Source organism: Solea senegalensis, unplaced genomic scaffold (assembly GCF_019176455.1).
Source record: "Solea senegalensis isolate Sse05_10M unplaced genomic scaffold, IFAPA_SoseM_1 scf7180000014723, whole genome shotgun sequence".
NCBI lineage: Eukaryota > Metazoa > Chordata > Actinopteri > Pleuronectiformes > Soleidae > Solea > Solea senegalensis.
Window position 1 is genome coordinate 125 of NW_025321108.1, and position 11,605 is coordinate 11,729.

At 37.5% G+C, this 11,605-nt stretch overlaps 1 protein-coding gene across 1 annotated transcript; it reads left to right on the forward strand.

Annotated features, from left to right (window-relative positions):
- Positions 1 to 365: 365 nt before the first annotated feature.
- Positions 366 to 10,575, forward strand: LOC122761464 (scavenger receptor class B member 1-like; the record flags this gene model as incomplete). The annotated part of the gene is made up of 8 exons (XM_044016704.1): positions 366 to 532; positions 650 to 768; positions 4,891 to 4,964; positions 5,133 to 5,184; positions 6,635 to 6,781; positions 7,727 to 7,774; positions 9,003 to 9,075; positions 9,945 to 10,575. Coding segments are annotated over 7 exons (679 nt in total), but the record flags the coding sequence as incomplete, so codon positions are not given.
- Between the last annotated feature and the right edge of the window lie 1,030 nt (positions 10,576 to 11,605).

Sequence of the window (11,605 nt, forward strand, 5' to 3'; positions counted from 1 at the left end):
TGCTGCAGACTGGGTCAAAACAATGTGATAAACAAGCTCAACCAAGTGATAAAATAACAGCTGATGACGGCATCTGTTAAATCCATGTGGAAAAACTACTGGAATCATTGGAGTAGATTTCAAACACTTACAATTCTTTATAATATTAATATTAATTACAAAATAAAAATTCCCTCTCTCTCTATACATATACATATGTGTGTGTGTGTGTGTGTTTGTGTATATATATTTTTTTTTTCTTCTTTTTTCTAATAATATTAATATTATAATATTAAATATGAATAATTGTATTGTACTGATGATGATAATAATACTCAAGGGGTATAGGAACTAAAATGAGAATGAGTTTTCTCTGTTTTTTGCAGATCTATGGAGCTTGTTTACCAGCGCCCCGGAGTGATGAAGGGTATTCCACTATATCGTTTTGTTGCACCCAAGACCTTGTTTGCCAATGGGACAGATTATGCCCCCAATGAAGGTTTCTGCCCCTGCAGACAGTCCGGTCTGCTGAATGTCAGCAGCTGTCGCCACAGTGAGTTCTCATGAGAAATACACATAAATCTGATTAATGTCCGAGTCGCACACTGCACATCATCCATTTGGTCTTGCTGTCAGTGTCTGTGTGAAATAGCCCTGTATTGTTTTTCAGACTCTCCAGTCTTTATCTCTCATCCTCATTTCTACAACGCTGATCCTGTGCTGCTGGACTACGTGCAGGGCCTCAGTCCAAATGAGGATGAGCATGGCCTCTTCATCGACATTCACCCAGTGAGTACACGCACATGAACACAACACACGTCTTTACATGTCTGACTATTGATGGCTGAGGTCATACATATTACATGAAGTTTTACTGATTTACTGATTGAGTGCCAATCAGCAGCTTTTATTTTGGCAAGTTGTAAGAGTATTTATTTGATTATTTGAGTATTTGCTTCATTGTGAAAAGTTGAAAAGACTGTTTGTAATCTATATAAACACACCTATCAAATCTTTCCTCTTCAGTGACAGCTAATTAGTTTGTGGACTTTGTACTGTATGTCTGCAGAAGTGACGCAATTTACAAGCTTTCTTGAATGCATCTCGAAGCTGCTCCTCTAAGCTGCTCCTCTAAGCTCAACACGTAGCTCTCCCAGGAGTTATCGTTAGTTTAGCGTCCTCCCTGAACTCCCTGTACTTTCACTTGTTCTCATGGGCTGAAGTTTCGAGTTTTTTAATATTTGACCCAGTGTAGCATGCACGCACATGTACTTAATCTCACATTCCATTCCAGTTGTGTTGATTTCCCAGCATGGGTTTGCCCTCCTTCGTATGTTCTTGTGTTCTTCAAGCTTTGGGTTGTACATTTGTAGGTTGCATAACCTCATGAAAGCGTCCATGTTTACCGTAGCAACGTTTTGGCCAAACTAAGAGCAAACCACCAAGAACACCAAAGAGAGTTGTGCTACATGTGCTACATACTGACCCTATGTCCGCATAAAGTCCGTAGGTGATAACGAGGACATTGGTGGACATTTACGTAGTATTGACCACAGTGGACCTGTGTGGACTGATGGTTGCTGATAATATGATACAGACCTCAAGTTGCCTAACCCTGACCAAAGTCCACTTCATAATAAGTCTGTCTTGTTAAACAGCATTATGTATTTGTGTCAAAACAAAGACAAAGGACACACATTCTTTCATTAGATAAAGGGCAGCACTGGCCTATTGACCCTCACCTCCTTCACCTTTTAGACTTTAAAAACAATTAAGAAATACTTGTAGATGCCAAAAGCCCCATAAAAATGAATTTCTCTTTGTCCTGTCACTTTAATTTGTGTCTTGAAAAAAATAATTTAAAAGTTGATAATTGCTTAAAAATTAGATTCCAAATCATCAAATTCAGCAACATCTTCTGCTGTGAATCGCTGACGCCATGTGCACTGGAGGATATGAACACACACACACACACACATGCATGTTTGAGTGACCAAAGCAGGTTTTCATCAGTGTTTGTACAGAATATTAACGTTATTAATCAAAACACTTGCTTAGTAAACATGTAGAGAGGTGACATACTGTACACATACCTGCAGTCCTGCTCTCTGTCTCCCTCTTTTCTATATCAGTGGTAATGCAGCCGCCTCTTTCTGTTCTTCTCTTCTTCATTTCTTAATCTTTAGTGATGAGTCATGAGTGAAGGGGTAAACCACTGAGAACATTTTAGATGAACTTATCCTGAAAATGTTTCAGTGTTTACTGTTTATCATAGTTATAATTCTGCATTTGCTTTGCATGCACTCTTAAAAATGGATCGCTCTGATCAGCGCGTGAATGTCTCCACAGACACAAAAACAAAACACTGCCATAGACCTTATTTTTGAAATGGGGACGTAACTAGAGGTCTGCTTCCCTGTGGAATACTGCAGGATTTGACATAGATGCGATATCACAATAGTCCACTAATCAAATTATATAGTTCATTTATTTAATTGCTGTGGTAAAAACTATTCTCTTAAGAAACTGAACACACTTCAAACACATACATGGAGTGTTGTTAAAGGCATCAGACAAAACACTGACATATAACAAGCATGTGTAGAGGCTTTGTACATGATATCTGGTGAAAGTCAAAACACAGAAGGTGAGAACAGATTGCTGTAGTGGGGTTGTTGAGGTCATCTGTACCGCAGTGATGATATATCATGGTTTGCAAACTTTGTATGGTGTGGTGTGAACAGTTGATTGTTAGGTTTCATCACGTGTACTATTTTCATAAGCAACAGATCTTCCACTGATATTGATGCATTTTCTCACTCTTCTTTAGGCTCGTTATCTTTTTTTAGCTATCTTTACAGTGTAGGTGGTTGTTGCTGGTGCTGGAGTAGTCATTCTTTTTTTTTAAGGGGAGAAAATAGTAAAAAAGAAGATAAAAATAAAAGTTATGTGAAGGAAAATCCTGCCTACTGTACTTATATATATACACAGTATGTTTTTTAAAAGAGCAGTACAGCTGTACAGTTTGTGGAATTGTTCATTCATTCATACTTTTTATTTCCTTTTATACAATGAGCAGTTCATGGAACAGAGGTCCGAGGTCATCAAAGAGCAGAACTGATAATCACTATCATGGTGTTTGTTGGTCCGTTCTGACCTGCTGCTGATAATGAAGTAAACGTAGAGGTGCTGGACTGAACCTTCATGCTTGTTTCCTTCTTGTAAAGTCACAGCTTTCACTGATAACGATAACGATTATATTGCCATGCGATAGCACAGTAAAAGTGGACTGATGATTACATTACATTGGCTTGTCAATAAATTACAAACACACAAGGATCGCTGAGGTTGATGTAACCTGATGAGCCATGATTCAGCGCTTTAACCTTTAGTGTGTGATAAGGTAATTGGAAATTGGGCAGTTTATCTATAATTACAGTTGTTGTGAGACGAGGGTTGTTAGAAAACCCAATAAAAATGATCCTTGACTGTGCAAATGCCAATCCACATAAAACCAGATTTAATGATGAGTAACGTTTAGACAAGAGCATCTAGCACATTGTTTTCACGTTAATAGTGAACCAAAATCATTTTTCTTAAATTCAGTCTTATTTGCCACTTTATTAGGTACACCTGGTTAACCGCTTAACACATATAACTAATCAGCCAATTACATTCAAGTGGGCAAACACAGGTGGGGCCACCACAGAAACCACAAACAAACTATCTTGGGACCCATCACATTGAATATAAACCTTGGGGCTCACATGGACATACTGGGTGGGATTGTACATGGCATGGCTTGTGCTCTGAGTATTTTAGAAACTGCTGAGGTATCCTGGGAAAAATGCCATGTTTGAAAGCAGAGGTCAGAGAAAAATGCTTTGAACTGAAAAGTAAAGATCAGGAAGAGACTGAACAATGTTTCTTCATTTATCAGAACTAAAGAAAACACCTAATTCTCCTCACCTCTTGAACAGTTGACTCTTGCCACTTATATGATCTATTCAAGGACCAAAACACCCCAAAAGAATAAGAAAAAGACAAAGTAACTGTAGAAATTGTACATTTTTAAGAGGGCATTCAAAGTGGACCCAGAGCGCCCTCTGCTGGACCACGTGGTTACAATCACTTCAGACAGTCTGATCTACTAAGCTTTATATTTTCACCCTGTCAGCTGGGATTGGCTCCAGCAGCCCCAAGGCTCTCATGTGGAGGATAACATGGTAGACAATGAATGAATGAATGACTTTCACTTATTTGCATTTAATTGAAAATATAAAGCCTAGAAGCAGAGCACATCGTCTGAAGTAATGACCACATGGTCCAGCAGAGGACACCTATGGTCAATGTAGAGTGTCCAGGTAACATCTACATGTTTTTGGACTGTGGGAAGAAGCTACGTACACACAAGGAAACCATGAAAACTCACAAAAAGCCCCAAACTGGCAACCTTCTTGCTGTGAGGCAACAGTGCTCGCCATGTGCACCACCATGTGCACCACCATGAAACTTATCAAATACAATACTCTATATATTTTTATATATATACACACACACACACACACACAGTCCCCTTCCATTCACTGTCAATCTGATGTTCCTTTTTTCCCACACTGTTAACCTGCTTCTGAGGTCAAATGATGCTGATGATGTTGTTATGACTGGGTTACCCATAAAGTCTCTTAAAGGATTCTGAATGCCGTCTGCCTTCCTTCCCCTTTTCTACCATCAAAATATGGCTGCAAAAAGAATGACTTTACATGAGGATTTCCTTCTTTTGTTTATGCTCTCTGGTCACGTGAGAGAATGTTTTTCTCAAGTTGGACGGAAATGTAAACAAACAAAACTGTCATAAAAAATGTTTTTATTCCCCATGTAAGAAAGTATTTGCCTTTGTTTTCTTGCCAGCAAACGGGTGTCCCTCTCAACGTGTCCATCCGTCTGCAGCTCAACCTCTACATGAAGAAAGTGTCAGGAATTACGTAAGGAAGCTAATCCCTAAACTATCATCATGCCGTTAATATTTGTCATGTATTGTGTGTTGATCTATTCGTCGGTCAGTATAAAGGGCTTTGTAGGCATTTCCTGCTTTTCATGTCACTTGCTGTGTGTAACCTTGGAGTTTGAAGTTGGGTGTTCTGTCCTTGTAGAGAAACTAGCAAGATTTCTGAGGTGGTGATGCCCATGATCTGGTTTGAAGAGGTAAGTTTCTACATGTGTCTTAATACCTACGTACATGTCAGATTTAGTGGTAATGTGGACCTTTGCTTGTTCTGGCCCTGAGACAGATGATAGATGACTCTTAAGATTTTTTCTTAAGTCTAATGCTTTAACAAAGACAAGAGATTGCAAGTTCCACTTTGCCCTTTTTTGCAATGAATAGGCATCACAACTGTCCTCGCTGTCAATGGCCTCACTGTGACCAGTGATATGTGATGAATGAAATGGTCGTAGTCAAATAACTTTCATTAAAACGGCCAGCAGGGGTCATTTCCTTCTGTTATACAAGGACCGACAACAGGAAAATGTGCATTTAAATGCCCAAGGAAGGATTTTGGATTATATGGTGGCAATGGTTTACATGAAAATGAAATGATTTTTCATGTCTCATTACTCACTGGATACTTGCTGGTTCTGCAGCGACTTGTATGGAAGCTAATGCTAGAGGCACAGATATGTTTTCAGGACTTGGGTAGTTCAACTTTCAAACTGATTTTCTGTCAAGCCGTCTTCATCCAGTCTCTTCACTATTGGTGCACGTATACGGCGACAGTGATCAATCTCTGATACATTTAGATGTTGGAAGAATCACTACTTCATCTGGCGTCCACTGCGCCATGTGTGTGATGAAGTTTGAAAATATTCCAATTTGAGCAAATAAAGCGAATAATTGAGTTTTGTGGTTAGCTCTTGGTAAATCATGGACTCGGATTAGATTTACCAAGACCTAGTCTGCACAGCAACATTAATACAGCAATTACTTACATTGCACTGCCTGTTGCTAACGCTAACATTATGCTACGTTGTCCTCATTCAGCAGTGACAACAACGCTACCTTTAGCCAGTAGACTCCATAGTTGGTGGTTCCAAAATGGTGGTTCAGGAGTTCTACAGTATATGCCCTCTGATGATTTTTTATTTATTTTATTTTATTTTTTGTTAGCGTTGCTTTTAGATCAAAATATCAATGTGGTTATATAACATGGTCTTTCCACCTGCAATACGATAATCGATACACCAGCGCAAATACTGACACCCTGTCAGTTTCCGTCATTCCTGCTGAAATGAATGAGTGAAACGGGTGGAAGGTAACTGGCTGAAGAAGAGGGAGTTTACAGCAGGATAATTGTAGAGCAAGCTACATTAACAGATGCTCCATCCATGTTCAATACATAGATTTATGCACTTTGTTCTCTATGTTGTGAATAAATAGAGAAATCCTGCCTGCACTTTTAACTTTGTTTTGTTTTCTTCAGTGAGACAGTTGTTTGATTGTCTTGCAATTTATTAATTATCGCAGGTTTAATCATTTGCTCTTGATTGAAAGCTAAGAATTATACAAGTTAGTGTGTGTCTTTGCATTAAGAGTTTTGCACATCAAACCTTTATTGTGTAATCTGTGAAACAAAGTTTTCTATGTATTCTTTTTCAGAGTGGTTATATAGACGGACCTATCCTCACCACATTCCACACAAACCTGGTTATTCTGCCTGCTGTGATGGAGTACATGCAGTACGGGTTCATAGCGCTTGGTCTGCTGACGATAATAATTGCCTTCCTTGTGCACCATCGAGCCAGGGTAAAGCTCCCTCACAGCATGATGTGACATTGTTTTAACTGCATGCAGCATGTTGTCACACACACACACACACTTCTGCATGTTCTCCCAGAAAGCATAGGGAAAAAGGGGCAGGACAGACTGAAGATACTGACGGATAACAAAAGACCATTACCACTATCCATTAATAATGATTCCTTGCAATGCCAAGCCACAAATTAGTATTTCTTTCCCATGTTATGTCTGGAGCTCTGTAGAATATACTTCAATAAAGTGTGTTTTGCTACAATTTCTGTATTATTTAATTACATTTAAATTGTAATTATATATTTTAAAGCAAAACCAGCCCCATATCTGGGAAATATTTTTTGCCTAAAAATAAAAAATAAACTTGGCATGCAAGTTTTTCCACTAGAGAAAAAACTCATTTAAGAAGAAATATTAAACTTTATGATAATAAGATGGTACAGCTTAATTTTGCCCAAATTTTAGTTGTGTGTTCACTACTGGTGAGAGTATTAATCTTTACTCTTTACTGACGTCTAAAATAAGACTTTAATAAGACTATAAGTCATTTGTGCAACAGGGTCATGCTTTAACGAAGTCTGCCATCTTGCCCCACCATGTTTTTTTTGTATATGTTGATGTTTATTTGGTTCCCATGGATATTTGGCTTGACAGGATAACAGGATAAAATGTTCCATTCCCAAATAATGTCAGTGTGCAGACAGTCTCTCCTTTTCCTCGTCGTAACACTCAAAGAGTTTTGTCTATATTCTTTCAAACTTTGCCTGCTATAGTATTTCTTCAAACTAACCGCTGTCTGTGTGTTAATGACAGTTGAGCTCTGGTGTCAGATAGTTATATAACACGTCATGTTTTGCAAAAGGTTTTCAGTCCTGACCACTTTCAGATCTGAAAGTCTCCATGTAAAGTTTGTGGCGTTGTGTTTTTTTTTTTCCACAGAGGTCGAGGAACACTGCGGTGTCCTCCATAGTGTTTGAGAACCCCGGGGTTTGTAAAACGAAAACACTTGATTTGAATCAACGTCATCCAAATTGAATTGATCCCCCTATCAACTTAACAATCAACTTAAATTGAAGCAAGAATATTTGCTTTTCTTCTTAATTGGAAGAACTGGTGTTTACTTTTGAAACATGGAATTTTGCTGCCTTTTTTTTTGTTTCCCATTTCTTGCTTGTCGTTGGTTTGTGATTTGATGTCATAATCAATTGATTGACAAAAAATATACTTTTCAAATATGTGTGGACAATACACCAAAAAAACAGTTGTCAGCAAAGGCTTAAAGACATTTTCAAGAAAAAAAAAATCTAATGCCATAGTTAAATAAATTATAATTCAAAGATATTGATTAACAGGCTGGTAAAGCGTAATATCTACAGGTAAATGCAGTATTAAACATGATAACAGTATATAATTACAGTAATATGATAGTAATGTTCATATTGAAAAATACTACTAAATCACAGTATCATGATGAACTGAAGTTACAGTAAAAAAGAAGCATCATAGTAATATACTGTATATATGATATTATTCAATAAAGTATTGGATTGAATAACTAAAGTTACAATAAACAGATTTAAGTTACAGTAAAAATTATAGTATAAGTATAAAATGATTTAGTAATTACAATGAAGGCACAAAACGTACACCCAGATGTTATTTAGTGTGAAATTTACAGTCAAATGTTTTGCAGTGTATATTGGCTAATGACACTTTTATTACGTACTACAGGCGTTTCTGTTCCCATATTAGAGCCTGTTGTATTTAGTGCAGAGGCAGGAGAAACACATTCTGTGTCCATGATGGATCAGAGATGCTGGATTGTGTTGATTCTCTTCTAGATTTCAGGAAATACTCTAATGTTTCTCTAATTTTGATGCTTGTGTCCTGACCTCTGCTGCATGATAATCAGTCCCCTGTAAAGAGCTGTTGGCACAAACCAACGAAGAGCGTCCATTTTTAATTACACATGATGATGATGATGATGATGATGTTAATGACGCTGAACCCATCGCACGTCTCACATGATTAACTGCATGTTTGAATGTGATTACCTACAGAGGAGGCGCTCAGTTGGAATCCTCTCAGTCAAAAACAAAAACCTGCTGCTGCTGCTGCTGGTTTCTCCCAAATAACCAATCGACTTGTACCAGCTGCTTGTCATCATTTGTGTTTTTTTGTGTTCAGCTGATGAGTAAAGCGTTGTTGTTTTTAGGCCTCCATCAAAGAGCCAGTAAAAGGCTCCTATGGCACTGAGACAGCAGAGAAAAGTAACATGAACAATTAAGGTGGGTGCACGCACAAAGGCTGACATGTTCGCTGACATGTTCGACCTCCAGAGGAAAACTAAATTGACCTTGTTGTTGTTTAATAAATTAATCTTTCACGTATTTGAAATTCCGACAGGTTGCGTTTCCACTGACCAAAAACAGTTCATGTCATTTTAAGCATCATTTGTGGGTTATGATAGGTAATACATCTGTTTTTGTTTTTGATTTACACACAGATACTGCTCATATGATATGAACAGTAAGCCTCTACAAATACTGCTGACGTTGATGTTTTTCAAAGATTTTACATTTTCAAGAAAGACGATCAATCCTGTTTCTTGTCTGAGTGAAAGCTAGAAATGTGTGTTTACATATGACCAACAACTAACACTTGTGGTTCACGGAATGTAAATAAAAACAGATCAGTGTCACATTATATAACAAGAACAATATGTACAATATTGTAAGAACAATATGTGATGGAAACGACAAAATGTGAAATGTGTTTTGTTTAAACAAACCGTCACATCGATGCGCTTCCGTACACATGTAACTGTGTCAATCGTTCTCTGGGACAGCAGAGAATGATGATTGTGATCGAACACCAGCACCAAACAATTTTGAGTTGAATACGTTTTGAAAATGGTTCCTTGTTCATTTAAGCATCAACAAGAATGAAATAACACGATTGTCACATCATTTGTGTTGTAAGGTAAGTAAACGCACCACGTATCCTGTGAGAAAGGAGAAGTTTGCGTCATATTTGATGTTTGGTCATGTCTTTCTTTCTAATGATCTTTTCTGAGGTTGTGCTCAGCTGCAGTTTGACCTGTTGCCCAGATGATCACTTGATCTAACAGCCTCTCTCTTTTCTGATCCCACCACAGAGAAGTAAACCTGGAGCTGCATCAGCGAGCACTACAACAGAAGAGAGAGACCCTCTACTACAAGAAGAACTTGATTGACACTCCTGCACGAGTGAACGTGCAAACATACATGAACCTGACACTGTGAATTCTCTGAAGGCAATCGTCATCATTCCATTCTCCGTGGCAGGGTGCCCTATATGATCTATATGCTAATGAGAATGTTTCGTATAGATATAGATGAACGTGTGTTGTCGTCTTTTTTTAACTTGACTAATGTTGATGAAACTCAGCCGGAGACTGAGGTTGAGAAGTTCACACAGAAGATGCTTCTGCTACTGTTTCTACAAAGGACTAAGCCAAAAAAACACTGTTGTAGTTTGTTCACGTCATCAGGAGCAATAATAGTCATCACTGATTTTTATTTTCTTACCTCGCCATGTTAAAGAGATGTTTCTGTGTTAAAGGCACAAACCGACCAAGAAATGATGGAATCTTTGTCTGATGGAGGTAAATGACAATGTGCTACTGTCCTCTGTGAACGTGTGAATGTTATTTCATGACGATGTGAATAATGCCATTAATGTGACTGAGAATCAACGTGCCTTTGTAAAAAAAAAAATGTATGCATTAAATAACTGATGTTCAAAAATGCCAAATTATACATTTTGAAATTAAACATTGACCGATAAATTGTTAAAAAATTGTGAATCTAAATCACATTTATTCACATGTCAACTTGATAGTATTCTAATTCCTCGTTTATTTAATTAACAATTTCATGCATTTGAAACCTACTTATGTAGGCTCATACACGTAGGTACCTACGATCATACCTATGTATCAACCTACTGTCTCGATTAATACTTTGGTCCATAAAATATCAGAAAACCTTAAAAAATGTTGATTGGTGTTCATCAAACCTGGAAATGATGATGTTCTCAAATGTCTTGTTTTATCCACAAACCAAAATGATTCACTTTTGATGATTTCTTTGTTATTCAGAGCAAAGAAATGAAGAAAATACTCACATTTAAGAAGCTTAAACAATCGGAAATCTTGTTTTAATCATGAAAAAAGCTTCAAACTAGTTCTATATGCATTTAGTAATCAATGAATTGATCTATTGTTTCAGCTCTACCTGGATACATACAGTCCCTGACAAAAGTCTTGTCACTTATCCATTTTGTAGAAAAAACAGCTCATAACCTACCTTTAAATTAATCCATTGGTTTTAGAAATGGCTCATATGAAAGCTAAAACCCTCCCAAATCATGTTCAATATACTAAAATAAATTTGCTTCACTGAAGAAAGATTGATCATTTAATGAACACAGAAAGGTCAGATTTTGGTAAGACAAAAGTTTTGTCGCCTACAGAGAGTAATGTGAAAATTGAACAAATAATTTACTTCAAATACAAAAATATGCTGCATAACATCAGCAAATTAAGCAGTGGTGCTGTGAGATCCATATTTAATATCTTGTATGACTTCCATGAGCTTGCAGGACTGCATCCATGCAGTTCGATAATGATTCATACAAGTCATCAGGAATAGCAAAGAAAGCAGTCTTACATGCCTCCCAGAGTTCATCAAGATTCTTTGGTATTGTCTTCCATGCTTCCTCTTTCATTCTACCCCAGACATGCTCAATGATGTTCATGTCTGGTGACTGGGCTGG